This window comes from Haliotis asinina, chromosome 14, assembly GCF_037392515.1.
Source record: "Haliotis asinina isolate JCU_RB_2024 chromosome 14, JCU_Hal_asi_v2, whole genome shotgun sequence".
Classification (NCBI taxonomy): domain Eukaryota; kingdom Metazoa; phylum Mollusca; class Gastropoda; order Lepetellida; family Haliotidae; genus Haliotis; species Haliotis asinina.
Window position 1 is genome coordinate 47,604,099 of NC_090293.1, and position 23,882 is coordinate 47,627,980.

General features: G+C 41.7%; 1 protein-coding gene across 1 annotated transcript in view; it reads right to left on the bottom strand.

Moving 5' to 3' along the window:
• The window catches only part of LOC137262150 (uncharacterized), a 34,041-nt gene that overhangs the window by 1,120 nt on the left and 9,039 nt on the right, over window positions 1-23,882 (bottom strand). The window contains exons 10-36 of the mRNA XM_067799932.1: window positions 23,527-23,676; window positions 23,002-23,104; window positions 22,631-22,779; window positions 16,934-17,044; window positions 16,402-16,468; window positions 14,767-14,867; window positions 14,409-14,567; window positions 13,570-13,692; window positions 13,063-13,155; window positions 12,781-12,838; window positions 11,913-12,062; window positions 11,570-11,649; window positions 11,192-11,307; window positions 10,467-10,571; window positions 9,333-9,411; window positions 8,652-8,766; window positions 8,027-8,107; window positions 7,480-7,589; window positions 6,861-6,974; window positions 6,078-6,239; window positions 4,545-4,673; window positions 3,857-3,987; window positions 2,676-2,804; window positions 2,121-2,244; window positions 1,478-1,574; window positions 803-910; window positions 1-294 (exon numbers count right to left, since the gene is read on the bottom strand). The exon at window positions 1-294 is cut by the window's left edge and continues 1,120 nt beyond it. Coding sequence (XP_067656033.1) covers window positions 221-294; window positions 803-910; window positions 1,478-1,574; window positions 2,121-2,244; window positions 2,676-2,804; window positions 3,857-3,987; window positions 4,545-4,673; window positions 6,078-6,239; window positions 6,861-6,974; window positions 7,480-7,589; window positions 8,027-8,107; window positions 8,652-8,766; window positions 9,333-9,411; window positions 10,467-10,571; window positions 11,192-11,307; window positions 11,570-11,649; window positions 11,913-12,062; window positions 12,781-12,838; window positions 13,063-13,155; window positions 13,570-13,692; window positions 14,409-14,567; window positions 14,767-14,867; window positions 16,402-16,468; window positions 16,934-17,044; window positions 22,631-22,779; window positions 23,002-23,104; window positions 23,527-23,676 — 3,018 coding nt within the window. The 3' untranslated portion in view covers window positions 1-220. The remainder of the gene's footprint in view (window positions 295-802; window positions 911-1,477; window positions 1,575-2,120; window positions 2,245-2,675; window positions 2,805-3,856; window positions 3,988-4,544; window positions 4,674-6,077; window positions 6,240-6,860; window positions 6,975-7,479; window positions 7,590-8,026; window positions 8,108-8,651; window positions 8,767-9,332; window positions 9,412-10,466; window positions 10,572-11,191; window positions 11,308-11,569; window positions 11,650-11,912; window positions 12,063-12,780; window positions 12,839-13,062; window positions 13,156-13,569; window positions 13,693-14,408; window positions 14,568-14,766; window positions 14,868-16,401; window positions 16,469-16,933; window positions 17,045-22,630; window positions 22,780-23,001; window positions 23,105-23,526; window positions 23,677-23,882) is intronic.

Here is a 23,882-nt window from a genome sequence, read left to right on the forward strand (position 1 = left end):
CTTATAACAACAAATCAGCACCTTTCAATCAGAAATCTGTCTGCGACGCATAAACGCAAGCGGACGCAAACACACACGCACCCAAGTACATTTATTTTACGTCCAAATAGCTCGCCAACACTAATCCGTATTGTAAACATTCGCTTCCGTACGTAGGCTGATTCACGTCATCAATGTCCTATCGAATAACGGAGCAGTCTCTTGATCCAGCGGACTGTATTTACGTCCCGTACACCAGCTGAGAGTTGTCAATAAGGCAGGCCGCCTGAATCATCTCCACAGTTGCTGGTCCATCTGAAATGCACACCCATTCAACCTGATTATACCCCAAGACGAAAAAATGGCATCCGTTAACTAGTATCCTGTAAATGGGAGAACATGTATCATATCAACTTGCATATCCAAGGTGTTATTTAAGGAGATACGAAAGTTGAAGACGTTCTGAACAAGCACATATATTTGTTTTACAGAGAATCAATTTGTGCTGCTGCACTATGTCAGAAAGGGTGTTAAGCAAAGACATAAGTCAGTATAAACAATTGACCGGACACAAAGCAGTGGCCTGAGATCTTTGTAAAATTGATAGAACATGCAGTTATCCCAGGAGAAAGAAAACCCTGAAACAATATATCTCAGCTATTTTGTATTATGACAACTGAATGACGTCTTTAGAGACTAATAGACGAACTTCTCATTCTATGTTGTTCTTATTAATGGTGCGTGGAATAAACTACCCTAAACCAGTGGAATTATGTGTGAAAGCCTGAACGGTGGTTGTTCACGGTTAAATCAATGACCATACCAAGAGGGAAATAAGTGTCCTTTGATATCTCTTTTCTGGCAGCCTCGATGGCGTGTTTGACAGCAAACAACGCTGATGCAGCCATGCACAGGGGCGGCTCGCCTACAGCTGAAACATTATTCAGTGTTATGGAATATAGCAACAAGTCTTCGCGAAAGCGACATGTATTCGTCTGGAATGTCGGTTGTACATAGCTAGCCATCTGGACACTCAACGAAGTCAAATAATACTCTCAGGTGACCAGTCCTAACTTTATCCCCAAAGTGCCGAGCGCAGATGATTGCAACAACACATACGTTCGCTAGATATACATCTTTTGATTTGACGCAAATTGAGGTCAAACCAAAGACCCTCTCCTCTTCTGATGAAAACAATATCCACTTCACCAGGAGACATGTGTCTCATATATTTTTGTCTCATATGTTTTGTATCATTACGGACGTGCATTATTGACTTCATAATCAATGAAATAATCACTCCCTATGACATCACCATACTGATTCTTCCTCTCTGAAGAGCCACCTGATTAAAGAAGTTGCTCATCCATAAACATTTTGTCCTTGTATTGATGCTAATCCACAAGTAGTATGTCAATACATGTACACGAAAGAAGAGCAGGTGAACACAAGTATCACTATGCACATTGTCCAAGAATACATTATAAATACAATGTACCTTTGGACCGTAGTACCCCTCTTGGGTTCGGAGCATTCTTCAAAAACTGGATGCGGAAATCGATGGGAATATCTTTACCCAGTGGTGGTTTGTATTCCTGCCCAAACAGAGAACCCTCATTACGTTCCATCCATCACAAGTTTAGACTCACTCAAGGCAAGTGTTCTAAACATGCTTTTGCAAAATATTCCATACTGTTTAAAGGTACTGTTTACACATGAACTGATGCATTGCAAAACAAATTTGACAAGATTATTGTCATGAGTTGATAAAACATCCATTCAACAAAAAACGATTACACCAAAACGCAGTTGTTCGCATGCATGATATTTGCACGTTTTTCACCAATTTAATGCTTGATCCTCGGACAAATAATCGGCATAAGGTTTGAGGTTAGTTCCTTCAAGTCAGTAGGGAAATCAATATTCGATTACCTACATACTCACCCACACACCCATAACATATAGTGAGTGCTTTAAGTGAGTCTTGCAAACTTGCAAACTTACGATGGGCAGTATAAATGGGCCAAATGATCACAAAATTGGTTTTGATACTTTATGATTCAAGGTGGAAAGTATAAACCATTATGATGAATCTGATTCATATTTAGATAATTCAGTTTGTCTATTATGTCTTTACGTACCCATGTTCCAGCGGTCAAGGCGGTGCCAGTCTTTGGGTCAAAGATCATCTTTTCGGTCATCCAGTAGCCCAGGCCCATGACAAAGGCGCCCTCTGCTTGTCCAACGTCGATCTCAGGATTCATGCTGAAAATGGAAACCATGGTTACAGATTAGGGATTTCAAGAGTTGATCGTGCGAATAAGCTCCCCCATTAAAAAAATACATGTATTCCACTTGGACAGTTTCCCATGCCACTACTCTGTTTTATTACAGGCGGTCGTGTATGTAGCGTCCAATATCCTAATCCCAAACTGCACAATGCGTGACAGTTGCTTCCCTTAGTTGCATAAAGATCCTCCATCATTTGTTCCTACCGTGTAAGCCCATTGTTATGTCAGAGCCATATTCATTCACAAAAGTTTCAGGAGACTTGTAATGTCTGATGTATAATGAAATGACGTGTGGTAATTTATAAACGAGGTAAAGTTCAAGCCAGCAAATTAAATCTCAGTCCTAAGATTCACAAACTTCATCGCATCCACAGCTACCCAGGATGTGTCTTCTGTTGGTCTCACCTCTCCCCGCAGTCATACAGGATGTCTACCCTGTTGATCTGGTTCTCTCCAGTGAGAACGTCTACCTCGACCTCTGTGCACGTTGCACCATAGATGTTGTAGTTGGTACTCACACCAGTTGGATTGGTGCTGGAAACACATTGATACAAACTTAAAATATTCTCCGGACAAATTTGTGTAAAACATGCAAATACATAAACGTAAGTACGCACAGCGGGTACATCAACCTGTGGGGACCGAGGGACCAGTTAACACCGTTTCTATCTTACGAACACCTAAATGTTAATTTTGAACTGTTTAAATCAGGGATATCAGGTCCTAATAAAGAGTACCAGAGTTAGGCAAATGCTTTGCAACAGTTCGGCATTTCAAGCGGGTAACAGAAAATGGTACTCGCTTGTAAGCGGGGTCTAAAACATTTATGTCTGAGGTAAGATAAATTCATATATATATATCATTTATTTCATCAAATGATATTCATTGCATTAAGGCTTTTCAACAAAATGTTGTATATTAATACACCTTCCTAGATGGGCACAAAGTATGAAAAAGAATCTGCATGTGCTTGAGCTCTTGGATATGAAAGCCAACTTGTCTCATTTCTCAAAAACGTCATCAGGAGACATCACTATGTCAAAATACTTCATAAGCGATTGTTGCTGATGCAGCGGGCTCCTCTGACAGAGACTTAGTAAGGATTCCTAATGATTATGTGTTTTGTTGTTTTTTGTCACACAATTTATGCTTTTTTAATGATTGTTCCATCTGGTTTCACTCGCATTTCATTTATATACCCAGTTTTGGCTGGATATCAAAAGTAGCTTTATAACGTCCTAACATGACGTTAAACTAACGTTGTGACAAAAACGTTGTAGAAAGTAGCGTTGTCCTTTGACTAGTTGTCACAACTGGATCCAAATGTAGCATTCGTTTAAATCACACCAGAACCGGTTATGGAATATGGTTCAAGAATTCCATTGTAGGAATTTGTGTTTACGGTGTATCCATGACAACATGGTCGTGTTAATGACAGATCGGTAAGGTTATCATAAAACGTAAGCAACGCCTCACAGTGAGCTTATAGGGAGTGACAACTATGGATTAGTATTGATGGAATAATACATTCAGAGAAAACCTTTTAATGTATTACAAAGTGTGACAAGAAACATCTGCAGACTTACAAACTTCTGGCAGAAAGGTCCATTCCTTGACTGTAGCACTTAGCAACCAGCTGTTGCCAGGTGGGGTTGACCATCTTGGCTTTGACCGGTGCCATCCTGGTCTTTAGCTGTTGACAGCACTGCAGGACTCCCTTTGCAGGTAAATAGCATGAAGGTGTTAAATTGCCGATATTCACAACTTGTGTCAACATATGAACTGCATAAAAGCTTTTTTGAAAATTTGTTACTAGCGCCGCACTAAGCAATACTCCAACCGTATGTTCTATCAAGTCAGCAAGACTGACCACCAGATCCCGTTAGGTGCCTCTACGACAGATGTGGGTTGCTGAAGACTTGGAGGTGCTTTTTCACAGGAACTATGCTAATGCCCCAGCAGGGGTCTCCAAATTTTAAAATGTTGTGAGTTTAAATGTTCGTTTGGCTTGATGGATTCTTCGTTAGAGTGATAAGAAAATAGAACAAGCATTTTCCAAATGTGAACCAAGTCAGCAAGCCTGATCACCCGATCCCGTTAGGCGCTTCTTGAGACAAGCATCGGTTACTAAAACCCAATTGTAACCCGAATGTTAATGGGTCAACTTCATCTTAAGCGTCTGCTCATCATAAGATTAATAAGTGACCCTTTGCTAGCTCTAGCGAGATATCAAATCTGAGGATGTTTGTCTTTATCTATGTGTGTCCACCTTACCAATGCATTGACCTCGCTGGTGATGCTGCCTCCAGTAGTGATGGAGTTGGAATCAGCCAAGGTTGTCGTCGGTTTCACTTTTATTGTGTCTATAGGAATACCCAGCTCAAACGCACAGACCTGCATCATCTGTGAGGCAACATAGTACCATTGCATTTTTCATCGAAAACAATGTACTGTTCGCAAATCACCCCCAGTTTCAGGTATATGTATACTGAACGGCAAAAGAAACGCAACTGTTTCTGTCACGTTTTTACATAGATGACGTAAGGATGAACGCTAATTTCGACGACATTTCATATTTTCGAAATGTTGCGTTTCTTTTGATGTTCAGTATATTTACTCTAAAAATATAGTGTCTTGATTTTCTGTTGAAACAGTATTATATCATTAGATAACTGAATATGATTGATGTCACAAATGTCACAATGATTATCATGCACTCCAAACATTTTCTTGGCTTGGTAGATCACGGGCGAGGTACGAATCCTGTTCTCGATGATCATACTCTCCAAACAACATCCTAGCTCATTACCAACTTGGTATATCACAGGAACGAGGTACGAATCCTAGATTCGTCTTGATTCATAGCCCGTATTTGACAGCGCCGTTATCCCGTTCGTAGGTTTCATATCCAACCACCGAATGGCACTCATGGTGTTCTCTCTCTCTCTCACACACACACACACACACACACACACACACACACACAGACACACACACACACACACACACACACACACACGGAGTTCATGTAATTGTCATATCCCTTCCTGAACAGGTACCTTCTTAAGAGGCTGGTTAAAGTGGTTATTGCGAATAACATGCGAATTGTTCCAGAGGAAAGGTGACAAGTAGGAATAAGGGAATACTGTGAAGCTGCTCCATATAATGTGTATGGAGTCAACGAAAAACTATCGCGCAACTTTGTAAATAACCAGTCCAGAATTTTGAGACCAGCTGGATATATAAATATTAATCAATATTATTTCATACATCTAATCACTTGCACATTGCAACACTTCGCTCCTTCTAATCCTTGCAAACACTTAGCACAGCGTGCTCTGACAAATAGAAATCTGGAAATCGTGGTTATCTCAAAAACGAACTTCGGCAGTGTGGTTTGGCAGTCTGGTGAGGAGTTAATATTATATCAATCACATTGTAGGTTTAAAAAATATACTTACTAAGCGCAAAAACACCAGATAAACTGTAAATCATTGTTCGACCTCTTTAAACAGGGGCAGGCTGTGATGTCTTAGTTAAAAACATGCTCCCTAAACCTTGACATAAAATATAGAAATACGATTTTTATAAACTTTGAAACTATAAATAAAATAAAATAAATACTATTTTCTTATGAAACAAGGAAGTGGAATTTAGTGTAAGCTGTTTATATTGGTTCTTTTCACTTTCACACAAGCGAAATTCGGACCGACAGAAACGTAGGTCATTGTTTGAATTGGTTGTTGAGAATCATGTATCTGTTTGATAAACTTGTACACCCGCAAGTCCTACTTTTAACCCACTGACCTTGGTATTGATTCCCTGTCCATTCTCGACACCGCCGATGGATATAGCAACGGAGCCGTCGCCGTGGTAGATGGTCAAGTACACGTTATAGTTGGCATTCGCGTAGTTCAGGTCCCACCGGAGAGGCATCACGGAAATTCCCTTCTTCTTCCATCTGTTCGCCTTCATATCAACACAAATGTAGGTGGATGTATGTTTGTCAAGTGAACGAGTGACTGGCCGCTATTACTTAAAATATATTGTCAGCAACGCCTCAAAGTTATGTCGCTACATGTGATCCGACTGGGTTAGGTATGACTAAGAGATGAAATCAGAAGCTGGCTGTAATCTGTCGACAGTGCTTTTCACCAGTATAAAACAAAACCTCTGGTACTCTTATCAGTGAGAGAACAATGGGTGATTTACAAAGGACTAAACATGACTCTCTGAGAGTAAAGAAATGAAGAAAATGGACTTTGAATGACCATTCAAATCTAACAAAAAATCAGCCCGTCTAGTCTAAATGGCTAAAACCGAATAGGACAGATGGAAGAAAGGAACGAACGAATGAACAAATAAATAGGCCTCCATGTCTAATAATGAAATGAGCACTTCTAGTTTAATGCCTAAAACAGAATGGAACGAATAGGACGATGTATCGTTAACCACAGTCTCATATCCAAAACCTTCTTCACGTGTATTCATACCCTCTCCGGTGTATTAACGCGACATGACTAGTTTCCAATGTATCTGTTTGAGGGCGCAGTTTTAAATGAAAAACCCAAATGCATCAGGTTACTGTACCTGGTTGAAAGCTGTGACCTGTTGTTTTCTGTTCTGCACATCAGCTGACGTCACCAGCTGAGCCACCATATCGGCGATGTTGCAGTATTGCAGAACCATTCCATTTGCACTTTTCTGAAAATAATTCTTAAAGCCATTAAAATATTTTTCTTACGTATTTCGTGACTAAGACAAAAATTATCACTCGACCAAAACAGGTTTTTTGGCGATCGTGAATCTCTTTGCTAAGTTCATAGTTCAGTTTTTTGTTTGAGAAAACCTTTCAACCTCTGATGAAAATTCTCATCACCAAAACAATTATATAGTTATTAAAACAGTCAACACTGATTTCAAAATGACAGTATAACCAACAGAAAATACAATGGTAAGTGGGTGACTTTAGTTTTACGCCGCACTCAGCAATATTCCAGCTACATGGTGACGCTCTATAAATATTCAAGTACGGGCCAGACAATCCAGTGATCAACGGGGTGAGCATCGATCTGCGTAATTTGGAACCAAGGACATGTGTCAACCACGTCATGTTGATCTAATATTACCATATATTTTGTCTCGTGTCTATATCGTTTGATAAACGAATACATATTTCATCTACCAGCTATACTTTGAATCTACTCACTTGACCCTTCGTGAACAGGTTGATTTTCCTGAACTCCAACGGGTCCATATTCAATTCTTTGGAGACTTGATCCATCATCGCCTCCATGATGAAGATAGCAGGACAGGACCCTGTAAAATATTAGGTACGTTAAAGTCTCATACCTCCCAACTGATACTCTAAGTTATCACATCGTGTCGAGCGAAATATGGGGTTTTATCAGTCCCGGGTAAGGTTGTACGAAGAATACCTTGAGAGGTAAAACCCCCCTTCCCGAGACACGATAACGCATTCATCTAGCTGGATGTTTTTACTAAATCAAAAGAAAACAATACGCATAAATAGTTGGATAAATAGTTGTTGGTTGTTGTCCTTTGTTGGTACTACTGGTCGCTGTTAAATGTAGTAGTTGCAATGTGTACAAAGGCAGTTGCAACTGCCTTGAATATATACCAATATTCAACAGCGAACATGTGTTTGAACCGCTTGCATGGTGTTCCTAAGAAACGGATCTGACATACCCTTTATAAAAATTATGATATGAATTATGACAAACTAAACTTGATACCTGGTCCCCGACAAGCTGTGTTCGTTGGGAGATTCGTCTTCAGGGCGACTGGTTTGAAATCCCAAGCGGGACAGTAGTAGGCTGCCAAGATAACACATTGCCACCAGTAACCAACATATGTTACATCGGTTTAAAATAGTCACGGTATGGCATTGATGGTTTTGAGCATATCACTGACACATAACGTTAATGTACGACATGAGATATGCAAACACCTATTCACTTTGTCTGTATGAAAAAAACATGTGCGTATGCCTGTTTAACTAGTTGCATGGTAATGAGTGAGTCAGGAAGTTCAATTTTACGCAACGTTTAGCAATATTGCAGCAATATCACAACGGGAGACACCAGAAATGAGCCTCACACATTGTACTCATGTGAGGAATCGAACCCGGGTCTTCGACGTGAAGGGCGAACGCTTTAACCACTAGGCTACCCCATCGCTCCTCGTGACATGATAAGAGACTTGAAGAACATTACAAACAAGCTAGTGTTATCTATGACAAAAATGCAAGAGATCGCATTGGTCCTAATGTCGATCAATCTATTTGTTTGGTGATATAGCTGGAACATTACTAAAAGCTCATCTACAAACATACAAACATGCATTATACTCGACTCCTACCATTGTCCATCCATTGTGGGAAAGAAGCCAAAGAACAGTCATTGGGGGACATGCCACAGTCCGCATTCACGGTGAATTGGATCCCTGTCAGTTTACCGGCATTTGTCACGCCCACCTATAACAAATCAGTAATCAAGAAGTTATTACAATGGTGTTTCCTTGGAAGGTTCGTTTCACGATTACAACTGAATAATACTAATTACAGTGACAATAAACAAGACAGTGACTTTTCGATGAAAGGAACTTACATAGTAAGGTTATGAATAAGGGAGGCATTTTCTGGGACATATTTGTTGTTTCTTCTGACAGGTAGTTCACAGGCAGATCCAGAGAAGGGGGAGGGGTGCGTTTTGTTCTGAAACTATTAAATGTCCTTTGAAGTACTCGTGAAAATGAAGTGTGCAGCCCTCCACCTCCTTTTCTCAAGTGAGTGGAGCCCCATCACCCCTTCTCAAAAAGCTGCATCCGCCCCTGTAATGTATACTGTTACCATGGACTCTGCATTCTAAATAACCCACCGCCAAAAATATTGTGCAATCCCAACACTTTGTAACCATATTGTAAAACTGTAAACAATTATGACGCCATACATCCAGAGGCGCTACACGTGTGCAATATTGCCGCAAAATATCACACTGTCGTATGCTCTACTGGAAGGGAATTAACATATATATGCCTTACCGTGTAATCCGCCAGATAGGGAAAACGTTTTCCGATGGTCTTCATGTTGGTGTGGAAGTTCATACAGAGCCGAACGGGTCTGAAAAAGTCAGGTAATTTAATGTTTTATGTTTCTTGTTTCAGCGAGTGAGTTTAGTTTTACACGACACTCAACAATACTTCAGCTATATGGCAGCGGTCCGTAAATAATCAAGTCTGGACAAGACAATCCAGTGATCAACAGCATGAGCATCAATGTGCGCAACTGGGAACCGATGACATGTGTCAGTCAAGTCAGCGAGCCTGTCGCCTCTTACGACAAGCATAGTCGTCTTTTATAGTAAGCATGGGTTGCTGAAGGCCTATTCTAACCCGGACCTTCATGGGTCTCCATGTTGAAGACCACAGTTAGCAACATTCAAGCTCTATGACGGCTGATTCACAACACAGTGACAAACATCATAATACGCTGACCTTCATGTACGAGTATGACTACCTCATCACATTATTCACCTCTTGACCACCATGGGTTGCTGAAGACCAGCTATTACCAGGGTCTTCGCGGGTCTAACAGCGATGTACTGTGTATTAGTGTGAACAGAACAGCTGTAGTATGCAATGGATATGACAGTCAGATCAGTGCGAATTCCACTGTGCCCAGTATTAGTTTAATGCCGAGGGAAAGGCAGGGAAACATCAAGTTATGATATGAGCTACAGACCTTCCACACTCCTACCGGACGCGCCCTTCAATGGACCAGGGTCCCCTTCCACTAAGCGTTCGTACTATTAATGTTGCGACCTATCGTAACTCTGTTGGTCAACACAAGGTTACGGGTTCCGGTCCAGGGACCCTATCCACAACGCGTTCGTAGCGCTACGCCCTTCGTAAGCCAATTATAACCGACTGACTGAGTTTGGTTTGAAGCCTCTGTTAGGAATATTCCAGCAGTATCACGGCAGGGACAACGGAAATGGGCTTCCCATATTGCACTCATGTGGGAGATTCGAACCCGGGGATTCGAACCTGGGTTTCAGGCGTGACGAGCCAAAGCTTTAACCACACGGCCCAATAAGGTGGTAGCGCAGCGAACACTTGATGGATCAGGTCCCTAGTATGCAAATCAAACTGCAAAGATCTATTCCCCTTACCCACCTTCGCATGACGTGAGTGCCAAGTGCAGCAGCACAGGCCGTTAAATGAGCACGTGTTATTTTGGCACCGTACGATCCTCCCAGGCGTCGGACCTCCACGTTGACACTAGCGAACACAAAGATTTACAAATCTGTTAACACGTTTTAGAGAAAGAGAATATGCACTTTTCGTACTTGTGTCCATAAATCCCCGCATCACATCTAAAAGAGTCAACAAAAAGTACAATGTCCACTAATGTTCTTCTCGCATTTTTCGGCAGGTACCATTGTGTTATCGGTAAAATTAACCACAGTCCAGCAACCTGGCTGCCCGGCCAAGGGAAATAATCAGCATTAAAAGCTATCGCTATTCGCCTGTGTTTTCTTGTATCCTGGAACGACAGCTTGCATATTTCTGCTTCACTTTGCTTTGAGGTTACATCTACCAATGGCGATGGAGCGGAAGAATGTTTTGTTTTGGGGCAAAACAGATCAAAAGAAGCAGAACAATGCGAGAAGTGTGAAAAGGGTAGGATATGCGAAAAAAGGTTTAAAGTTAAGAACGCCAAAATATCAGACTTGACAGAAATTTGACTGAGGGAATTTGGATAGCTACGAAACAAAGAGCGTGAACCTAACGCAATGTACTTAGGATTGGCAAAAAATTGAGGGTCTGGTATTTCATGGTGCGAGTCGTGAGTACTGGCAATTTCAAAACCTCCCTGGCTACTACACCCTTGCATGTACCTGCTTTCCGGGATGTTGAGGGCTTTGGCAACAATCAGCTGTTCTAGATCTGACCACTGAGTGGAGGACAGAAGACTCACGCCAATAGCGTCCTCGGATGGGTAGCAGATGCTCACCTATGTTTAAAAATGGAAAATGTCTTGCAGAAATTCGGCTGTACTATGTTAGGGTATCAGAAATACCTCACTGTTGAAAGGCAAACGTGCAACCCCAAACAAAATCCGTATATCAAATATGCATTCCCTAACTTCTCTGAGTGGCATTGTAGATGCTGGGAAGTACAATACAGATAACAACTTATTTCACCATATATCAGAACGTGCATCCACCTAACCAGGGAACGTGAGTTGCTTTTGATACATATAGGAGAAGACTCACTTGTGTCTCCATGTGGAAATGATATTGATGACCCATCTTGATGCGGCCTGAAATCTGTTTGTCCGATGACGCAATTGCGGCTAAAAGGAACAATCGTATTATTATAAGGGCCTTAATAACCAACTGAACATCCGTTAATTTACAGACAACCTTTACAGGAAGATGTTCCATGGCAATATGTCTTGCACTTAGCCAGGAACTGTAACAAGGACGCTGCAAACAAATAACAACACCGACTAGGAGCTGCACCGAGCCTATGATCAGATGAAAACCATTGAATTAATACAAGGCACTTGTAGGTCATCGTGATGATGAGGTGTTAATGGTGCGCCTGATTACTTACCCGCAGCATCACCAACTTTAAACTCCTGGGCAACATTTGGAAATATGGATTTCTTCTGGATAGCATCTTCCATTGTAATGATGGGGGGCTGGACGTTCTTGTAGGTGACCTTCACCATGCTGGCTGCAGTGTCTGCCGATAGTTGGTCCACTGAAACACAATTAAGGGAACTGAGCAACTGCCGTCATTCGCAATTTGATTCGATTTTAGTGCATTGTTTCTAAAGACAGTCAGCTCTGTCAATGCGAGTTGGTAAATGCTGCAAATATTTGAGACTTCTGTCTTTCAGCAACGAGTTCTGATACATTTGCGTTCCTGTTTCCTATTACAGAGCAATACCAGAAAATGTTGCTCACGTGAAATGGGCTGCACATATTGCAACAATCTGGGGAATCGAATAACTGTGATGACAGAATGCTTTAACCACTAATCTAACATACCACACCGCGCGTTTTAGCATTTGGGCCTAGATTTTCGAAGCTCTCTTAGGTCTAATATAGTCACAGGTTAATATTAATGCACGGCACTTACGACTATCTTAGCGCTAAGAGAACTTCGAAAATCTGAGCCTTGGATCCGAATATTCAATACTATTTGAAGACCGACTGAAACTTTAAGAAACATGCCGTGGTTTGTCTTCTACAAAGCGGTAATGTGAACACGTTCCATAACGCATGTGTGATATTTCAAAAAGTGTAAAGACGTGAATAACTGAGGTGGAATATTTTTAACATTGGATTCAAGTTTTGTAGATTATGTCATAGATTGAGATATATGAACGCGTGGGAGGCTTCATGCACCAGTACTGAAGGACTCACTAGCGTCGAAAGTCCAGATCCATTACATCCAACCTATTTTAAAGACCTACCTGCAACGATGATGCCAATAGGCTGTCCGCTGTAGAGAACCTGGCCACTGCAAAAGATCTGGAAGGAACACAACGGTCACACTTATGTGGCAATACTTGACAGTAAATCCTTTTCACATCTTGTGTTCAAATGGAGCCAGGAATATGGATGTTTGCATGACTTGGTTCTTTTACTTGCCATTTATTATGGATGTTCCCTGTAAAGTCTAAAAGTACATCGTTGCAAGCAAACTACTACTTTATGTTACACACGTTGATAGTGCCCTACAGTCCAGTCAATACCTCCTCCACACCAGCTCCTGGCTCTCTGAAGCTGTTGCTGCCACCTTGGGGTATGTCAGATGCCGAGATGTACTTCAGGGCTCCTGGATATTTCTAGAAAATACAATGACGCAATGGAACAACTCCTTGCATTCGTGCAAGTCAACATCTGCAGTACCCGAACTATACTAAACAGCAAAAGAAACGCCTCTGTCGTAAAAAAAGAAATCTCATACAAATAAGCCTTTATGTGGTGGACTTCTAGTTAGAGTCAACATAAATCCATATGGCGAGTATATGTAATCGAGTCTAGGCCTGGTAATCCTGTGATCAACAGCATGAGCATCGATCTATTAAAGCAAGCCTGACCACGCAATCCCGTTAGTTTTACGACAAGGGCTTGCTGACGATTAATTCTAACCCGGATCTGCACGGGTCTTCATTAAACGAAGAGGTGATTTTGTTAAACTGATCCTCCAGTGATAATTTCTATGCTGCTTAAAGTGATCTTTCAACAGTAATGGTTACCAGGGCATCAGAAGGGTCGACGCTGTCGATTTCAGCGTTGCCGACGCTGGTGATGACAAAAGATGCGAAGACTTCATTTTGAACAGGAGGTATATCATTGACATACTGCACCCTGCCTGAGGTCTGAAATAAACGTGTACAGTAAATGATTTTAGTATGTTGATGTTTTGATAGAAATATCAATACCAGAACAGAAGTTAATTCCACGTGAAGTTGTGGAATTTGACCATAACATTCTCTTCGGTCGTTATTTAATAGAACACGCTTCTGTTTGAACTGTTCAGCGAGTTTAAGAATGACCGTATGAGGGATGAATAGAATTAATGAGAACAATGCGATGTATCATAGGATCTGACAGGGAAAGAGTGAGCGAACAAGTATGGTTTTAATTTTAGCAATATTCCAGCAACATCACAGAGGGGGGCACCAGAAATGGTCTTCGCACATTATACTCATGTGGGGATTCGAACCCTGGTTTTCGGCGTTTCGCGCAAACGCTGTAACCAGTAGGCCACCCCGTCGCCCCAGAAACGGGTAAGAAGCGGACGAAACAGCAGAACATGAGGCAGGAAGACGAAGCTGTGAAGAAGCAGTAAGGAAGCAAAGAAAAAAACAGGACGCAAAAGATGGTTACGAAACAAACGTTGAAGCAGAGGAAACAGGAGCAGGAACAGAGGAAACAGCAAGAGAGACGGACGAAACAAAAAGGATCAGACGAGAAAGAAGATGAAAACAGGTGAAGCAGACAAAACAGAGGAAAATGAGAACCTGAAGTAGGGAAACAAAAGAAAGCAATTGGTAAAGCATTAGAGATTTGATTACTGATCAATTGATACTACCTGTAGGGTTGCATCCGCCTTGGTCATAGGTTTAGTCAGGGGATATTCATCTTTACGACTGTCATATGTCTGAGTGCCTGAAGACACAGGACGTATCAAGTTCGTGCCACCACTCTGGAATCTTGCCGCTGCTTTCTCGCCACACATGCCGAGAACACACTGAAATGAGGGATTAATCAGGGCCTTATTACGTCCAAAGTCGTGAGATCACGTAAGACCTGAGATGTAACAATGACCATCATATGCAAGACACAAGAGAGCAAGGCAACTCATTTTCATAGACTATATGTACAAAACGTCTAAAAGATGTAACGCATTTACTACAATGTGTCCCATGTACATGCTGGCAATTACTGACCTTGTAGAAAAGCGAGATGGCCAGGCTCTTCCTGTAGGTTGTACTCGATAAACCAGAAGCTGTGTCTGGGATCAGCTCGGCAAATAGAGTCGTTATAGCACCTATTAAATAGGCAAAGAATCAGTTAAGCTGTACATACATAACACACATCTAGAATGAGCAAATGAGTAAGGCAGTTGGGTTCGACGCCCCCTTGAACACCATTCCAAGTATATGGAAGCGTGGTAGTTTAATTTGGCACGACAGCTGGACAAGAAACAGGTTTCGGGTGTTTACAACTGACAAACCCCACGGTGTGGTGCTAACGTAACCAGGGCGATACTGGAAATCAAAACTGACGTTATTGATTTCTGCATCCTTGACCACTCGTGTTATTCCTGGACAAGCCAAAAAGCGATCTTTTTGAAGGTCATGCAAAGAAACGATTGGCGGCGAATGTGGTTTTTGAAGCACTCAAGGGACGCAACTGTTTGTACTTTAGCAAGGACGTTTTCAAAAAGGGATTTTAAGATCGCACTATTGATATCACCACTCGCCTGGAGTCTCAAGTAATTAAATATAGAATGCACAGAGATCAAACAAGAGTCCCGTGAACCAAACAAAACAATGACTTTCTTTTCAGCCAAATGTTCTCGTGTCAAAGTGAAAAGTGACACTGCAAACAACAACAAACACAAAATTCAAAGCTCTTGTTACATAAGAAAATAATATTTGCAAATTAATTTTAATTGTATTTCTATATTTTATGGCGAGGTTTAGGTAGCATCGCAATACCTAAGGCGCCACAGACTGCCCCCGTTTGATGAGGTCGTAAAATGAGTTACCATGTAACTCACTGGTTACACCTGTGGTTGTGTTCTTTGCGCTCACTGAGTGCATCATTGTAACGCACTAGTGTTTATCAGAGCACGCTATGCAATAGAACACACTGCACGACGCGTTGGCAAGGAGTAGAATGAGCTTAGAGTTGCTAAATACAACTGATAAGATTGTCAAATACAACTGATTATTATTTGTGTGTCCAGTTGAATGAGTTGGTCTCAATATTGCTAAATAACCGGTTATAGTACTAATTTGCGCAATAGGACGAAACGCAGTCAGTAGCAAACGAGACTGTTGTGTAATCAGTGTTTTAACTTGTCCCGACGCTTCTCAAAAACAGTGACATCTAGTAACTGGAAATAACAAGGTACTGTTTTTGAATCTGTAATCATTTAATAGAGGTGTTCTCTGCACCAGAACTATCGGACCGATTAATTCTCATTACACGGAGACACAGAGACCTACGTTTTCGGTTACAGTCCCAGTTCGCCAAAATCATGTTTGTATTTTTGTCATCACTAACATGTACCTGGTTAAGGCCACACACTTCAGATCAAGTTATAGATATTTTCATGGATAACGACTGCTAATAAAACAAGTGTCTGAGGGGAGGTAGAGCAAAAAGCCACATTCAACAGTGTCCTTGTCATATCAAAGGGAGTTTACTCAATATTAAATACACAGGAAGTGATGCTGCTTTCTACGCACACATACCTAACATGCAGGAATACTAACGGGAAAGGTCTGTAAAGCAGCGTTGAATCAAAGTTACTCATATTCTCAACCCCAGACTAAACTATTTTGGGTTCTTACTGTTGAGTACGGCTGGATCTCCCAGTTGCTTGCCCTGAAGATAAGTCTCTGTGTTGGTGGCATGGACCTGCGAAAATATACAAACTAACATTTGTCATGCACCAGTGTGTGTGCTGGTGATCCACAAAACGTCCGTGACGTTACTGCCTGTCAGTTTACAATTGGGTTACGAATGTCGAAGCGTTATGAACGCTTTGTGGACCGGGAGCCTGACACTGAGGGTGTGGGATAGAATCCTGTATGGGACTCAACCAGTCCAAAATACAAGAGGTCTGTACTTCTCTAAGACAGTGTAATCCCAAATATGACACGTGTTATATACCTACCAGGATGAGTTACATGTACATCAAACATTAATCCTAACAAATGCATGTTATTGTGAACTCGAATCTTACCATGTACAGTGGCTGTGGGTGGAAACACATCAAGTACTTTCTTCTGTTTAAATGTGTCTAGAAATCAGCAATATTGTCATCAATGATTTTTCTATGGATGTGGATAATGTAGTTTGAAAGTTTGTATTTAACCGTACCAGTGTTTTACTGATTCCTCCATACACCAGGGATGGCTTTGTCTTGACGGTGAAGTTGTTGTTCCTGTCCAGCTGCATCCTGAAGCCTGCTGTCACATAGGCGTGGGCGTTCTGGAAGAAATCACTGAATGGAGTAACTGTATGTACATGTACAATGCTTGGTTGTTATTGTTTACAGCCCAACTCAACAGTATTCCAACTATATGGCGGCAATCTATAAATGACAGAATCTTGACCGGACAATCGTGTGACCAACAACATGAGCAACATTCTTCACAACTAGGATACGGTGACATGTGTCAAACAAGCCAGCGAGCCTGACCACCCGATCCGTTAGTCGCCTCTTACGACAAGCGTAGTCGCCTTTTATGGCAAGCATGGGTTGCTGAAGGCCTATTCTACCCCGGGACCTTCACGTGTCCCCTTTCAAAGAAAGACACTTGAATCTGCTACAACTGAATTTGTGTTGGTGGGTTGTATGCACAAGTCTGTGTGATGTGTCTAGTGTGTAGTGGTAGTTGGTGGTGGCTTTTTTGCTTTTGCTTTTGCTTTAACGTCTCTTCCGCTCTACTGCTATACCGCTGGCTAGCCGTAAAAGGTGAAAGGAAAGCCGAGTGCGTAAGTCTTTCCTGCCAGTACATAACCTCTCCATAGACTAGACTCTTGTAGTGCCTCCTAGTGGCAACACACGGTAACTGGACACCTTGCGGCTCCAGGCTAAACTACAGGGGATCTCGGAGCAGCATGGGCCCCAGAGGTTCAATATGCAGGCCCACCGGCAAGTGGACATGCCCTGGTATTGATCCAACCATGCCCCAGCCATGGGTAAATGGTGAGAAGGACACTTTCTCTGAGCAAAGGAGATTCTACAGGAGTCCAATGGTCAAGTGTCACCAATAGGTGTTTCACCTGAGAAGCTTGGTTTATCCAAGTCCCTCTCTAATTCCCCTTGATAATGATGATCAAAGTAAACAAATGTTCATGCCGGATCGGACGTCGCCCGGAACAACAAGGTCCGCGCCGGGAGTGTAGTGGGACTCCCAGCGACAAATCAGCTACCACCAACAACTGCTGTGCCAAATGTGGCAAACAGTATGTTAGGACAAAACACCTCCTACAACATCAGGCCAGTTGCCAGAACAAAGAAGTTGCAAAGAAAAGTAACACCTACAAATGCAAATATTGCAACAAGGAGTATGTCTACCAAAAGAGTTATCAGAAACATACAGAGAACTGCATGAAAGAGAACAATGTCAATGATACTCAAACTGTCCAACCTATCATACAAGCCAGGGGTCAACATACTCATACCTCAAAACCACCTAAGGTGGGAAAGCATGGACACCCTGACAGACTGAAAGTGTTGTTATGGAGAGCTGTTCCAGACAAGAAACATGGAAAAACCCTCATCAAACTTACTCGAAGTAAGTTTGGGATAAGCAACAACATACCAATGGTGATAAGAGGTGTCAAGAGAAACAAAAGAATCGAAATGTGGTGTACGGATAGACAATCAGCGGAATCGCTTTTTCAACAAATTCGACAAAAATGTCATGAAAACAAATGGAGGCAGTTTTGTAGTTTGGGTTGCAATTACCTCCAAAGAAAATCACGCCACTATCGAGATGACACAACCTCTATATCTGAAGTAAATACCATAGACCTACCTCAAGACTCAGAAGCTGTAAATGATGAAACTAAAGCTCTAAAAGTACTACAGTGGAATGCCCAGTCACTGAAGAACAAAGTTAGTGAATTCAAGCTACTCCTACAGGAGGAAAACATTGACATAGCACTGCTCAGTGAAACAAGAATAACAGAACATGAGAACTGGCAAGACAAGTTCAAAGGCTACTGCCTATATAACTCCCCAAGGCCAAACAAGGAGGGCGGAGGTGTAGCACTATTGACAAAAAGTCATCTAGGAGTGTCAGAAGTAAAGACCTACTACTCTGAGATCATAGAGTACATCAGATATCACAGTCTGTAAAAACTTCACATTCTGTGCCTCATCCATCTATGCCAGGGAAGGATGTAGCAGGCTGACCAACGAACTAGATGATATCAGTCAGGGTACCAACTCATATCTAGCCGGTGATTTCAATGCTAAAAGCACCCAATGGAACAGCACCCAAACCAACTCATCTGGTGCAAGACTCTCAGCATGGATAACTGACAGCAACCTCCTGCCAATCAATGGTACTGAGCACACTCATCAAAGCCACTCAACGGGGCATACTGACTCCATCGATGTAACAATTGTTAGCCCAAATCTTGCTCCTCAAATAAAGTCATGGAAAACCGGCAGCGATCACTTCCCAATCATCACAGAGATAGAACTTCCCGGTTCCCCACAAAACACCACCAAAGAAGTGAGATTCAACATCAAAAAAGCTAACAGAGAAGGATTCACATCTCTACTAGCACACCAGATTGAGGAAACACAAGCCATCATAACACACTCATCTGTTGAACAGAAGGTGGAATCAATTACCAAGTGTATTGTTGATGTGGCAGAAGAAACTTATCCTTCAACCAAACTTCACAAGAGACCACCTGCACCTTGGTGGAATGAAAGTATAAGCAAGGACAGAAAGGCTAGAAGAAGAGCCAGAAGAACTTGGAAACGCACCCGCAACTTGAGGGACAAAATAGCATACAAATGTCTAGAAGCCAAAGTAAAGAGGGATATCAAGATCGCCAAAACCACTAGTTGGAGAAAGTTCATCTCAACTCTTACAAGAGACACTCCTTCCCATACTATCTGGAGGAAAATAAAAGCAATCAACGGCAACACCAACTCAAGTCAACCAGCCCTATTCCATGATGGTGTAATGATCACTGACACGAAAGAAAAGGCGCAGTTATTTGGAAATCACTATGCCAACAAGTGTTCCTCCATTGACACGGATTTCAACAAAAGTACCTTTTCTGATAGTGAACAACATATTGCTGACAACCTAGATTTGCTGTATTCTTCTGAGGCTGAGGAGGACCAACCTTTCACGAGACATGAAATGGACCTTGCCATAAAAGAACTGACACTAAAAGCTGCTGGTCCTGATAAAATTCACAACCAGATGCTGATGGACCTACCACCAAATGCAAAAGACATCATACTCAATCTGTTTAATGAGATTTGGGACTCTGGCACTTATCCATCAGCATGGAAGACTAGCCAAATAATTCCTCTTCTAAAACCAAACAAAGATAAACTAGCCATTAAATCATACCGTCCTATTGCCCTCACCTCCTGCCTAGGTAAACTCATGGAAAAGATGATCACCAGACGATTAACATGGAAATTGGAGACAGAAAAGATCTTTCACAAATCTCAGTGTGGCTTCCGCCCAAAATCAGGTACCATAGATGCACTCATGCAGCTAACTGAACAATGTCATCAAGGATTAAGCAGGAATGAATACACGGTTATAATCCTGATCGATCTAGAAGGTGCATTTGATAAGGTGTGGTGGGATGGAGTCACCTTAAAGGCAGCTGAACTGGGAATAAGTGGCAGACTTCTTAAATTCATCAGAAGCTTCCTCAGCGAAAGACACATCCAAACCAAAGTAGGTAATGAGTATTCAGACTTAATCAGCATCAACACTGGAACACCCCAGGGTTCAATAATCAGCCCAATCCTTTTTAACATCATGATGCAGGATCTACCATCTGTAGTTTCAAAGCCACTGGGACAAGTCACATATGCTGATGATGGCTCCATATATATCACTCACAAAGATCTCAACCACATTGTGACGCATGCCAATGAATGTATGGAAGCAATAAACAATTGGGCAACCAAGTGGAAATTAAAGATATCCCAAGATAAGACAGTATACACAGTCATCACCAGAAAACGAAAACATGTATTGCCACTTGACAAACTTGGTATACAAATCTCTGGTCGGTCAATAGGCTACAACAAAAATCCGAAAATACTAGGGCTAACACTCGACCCTAAACTCACATGGAATGCCCATATTGACCGGTTACATCATGACTGTCTAAAGAGGCTGAACCTCATGAAGGTCATTTCATCAAAAGCTTGGGGGGCCGATTTTACCACCCTAAGAACATTCTATCTGACATATATCAGGAGTAAGATGTCATATGCCATGGAAATCTGGTCATCATGCTGCCCAACGAGAATGAAAAGACTTTCAACCTTACAAAATTGTGCTCTCCGTCTCATAGTTGGTGCTCTGAAAACCACGCCAGTTGGGTCACTTGAGATAGAAGCAAACATCCCTCCACTTCAGATCCATTCGGAATCAGTTATCCTGAACAGAAGGATTAAAAATCACTTCCTTCCAAAAGATTCTCCAGGGCATCTCAAGAAAAACAAAGCAAAGAACTCCTTCTATGCAAGATCCAGCAGGCTACTCAAGGAAAGAAACATCTATCTCCCTTCTAGGTCAGACCCCAACTTCTCTCCAACAGCAATCATGAATGATATACCACCATGGCAATGGAAACCTCCAACCATAGTAACATCAATTCCAGAACAAGCCAATAAGTCAGAAAACCCAGTCAAGTTGAAGATGCTAGCCTTGGAGTTAATCCAGACTAAATATTCAGAATACAGAAAGATCTACACTGACGGCTCCCTGGATCCAAACAATGGAAAAGCTGGGGCAGGCATTTATCTCCAAGACGATGAGAGTAGTGTCATCATTCCACTCACCCCTTGCTCAATCCTCAGTGCAGAACTTACAGCAATAGAAAGAGCCTTGCTGGAAATTAAAGATCTTTCCAACTCCGGTCCTTACACCATCCTGACGGACTCTTTATCATCCCTGCACACTCTGTTGTCATACAAACCTACTGAGTACTACCATCAAACCAAAGCCATCAACAGTCTGCTACAAACCCTGAAAACTGTCATCTGCCTACAATGGATCCCAAGCCATGTAGGGATTATTGGGAACGAAAAGGCTGACGAACTTGCCAAGCAAGCATCTGAGTGTGGCCCTCTGCTAAAACCTATGTCATCTCTACCTAGTTTGAAATGCAGAGTGAAGGAAACCTCTAGTGATAAATGGTCAAATATCTGGCTCAATAACAGCAAAGGTCGAAAGTACTTTGAACTGCAGGAAAAACCCAACAGAATTTTCTACAAAAATATCAAAAGAACGGATCAAGTTACCATCTCTAGAATCCGACTGAACCACTTTCCCTGTCAGAGCTATCTAGCCAAATATCATCTGGCAACTGACCCCATTTGCACATTTTGTAATCAAGAAGAGGAAGATCTTGAGCACATCTTATTCAGATGCCCCGAATATGATGAAATCAGGTCAACAGCCAACAACAATCTTAAAGAAGCCCTTGAAAACAGAAATAATGAATGGGCTCAATTCATCAATATAATCAAGAGGAGAAACGAGAGGGTACATGCAAGGGCCACGACGCCAGAGGCATGCTCCACTACCTAACCTAACCTACAACTGAATTTCTTTCTTCGACAAACTGGTTCACAACATGAAGAGCGCTTTAACCACTGGATTACCCATTCCCCTTTGAACGTAGTGTTTCTCTTGTATATATACTGGACAAAACTAGTTAGGGATATTTGTAAATTTTGAAATTATAAATAATGATGTATTTATTCATTGACACACTGATAAAATATCTGTCATATATATACTAAAATCCTTAACCTACTTTGTCAAGCCTAGTTGAATTAGGTACCTGGTGCCTGGGGGTAACCTTGAAGGTCTTGACATAGACGTCTCCAGATGGAAATGTTGGAAGTGTGACAGACACGATGACCTTGCCCTTCATGTCTAGCGTCAGGAAGTCCATGAGACTGTATGACGTCTCTGAACCATCACTTGAACCTACAAAGAGTTGTTAATCATCTTAAACAAAACAGAAGAAACCCAGGCACTTATAAGAATTGAGTTGTCCGTAACTTCATTGAACTTGTATATTTTGTGTTCCAAGCCAGTTGTAAGCCAGATGGCTGTATTTAATTAACAATTTATTCTCCTCATGTTTCACAGAATATGTTGGTGATAACACCGCAGATCGTATCTTTCATAAAGCTATTCCGATCTCACCGATTGACAGAGTGGCTCCGACTGTTTCAAAAATGGTGAAGACGTCAGACGGGAACTCATTGTGGAGGTTCTTTAGCATCAGGTTCCCCGCCCAGCTGCCCAGCTGAATCAGAATTTTTCAACTTGTCGTACACTGGTAGCTTAAATTTATAATACTTAAATACTTGGACTAATTAACAACACTGAAAAAAATGTTCTGAGGTAAAATCTCCTCGAGTACCTCAATGCATTTCCGACAAGGTGAGTCACAATATTTATTGCTTCGTTAATCTTCATCCAGCCGTGACGTTGATCCGAAATGAGCAAGTAAATGAGTTTAGTTTTCCGCCGTTTTTGGCAATATCCCAGCAATATTACGGCGGGGGACACTTTAAGTGGGCTTCACACTTTGTACCCACGTGGGAAATCGAACCCGGGTTTCCAGCGATATGAAAGAACGCTTTAACAAATAGGCTACTCCGCCACCTTCATATTGAATAGATAACCACCAGAAATGATATCAACTGATATCAACAGCCTACTCACGTTTCTAACTCCGGTGTTGGCAACAACAGCCACGTGGCTGGCGAAGTCTCGGAAATAGGACAAAGCAGGGTTGGTGCTGTTTGTCTCAAAAACCTCCATCATGTTGGTCAGAGTGATGCTGGGCCCAAACATCACTTTGGAGGAGTCAATCTGTGAAAACAGAGGCCATAAATGTAGAAACAGTAACGTCCATCATATTCTGTGAGCAGGTAAATCTGTTGTAGAATATTAGAATATTACGCCAGAGAGAGTCCAGTCTTTATTAACTGCGGCAAATGATTCCAAGTAGATGGCAAGATAGTCTTTGTAACTAGATGACGGGATCCCATGAAAATCAGTGATGACAGTTGTTCATA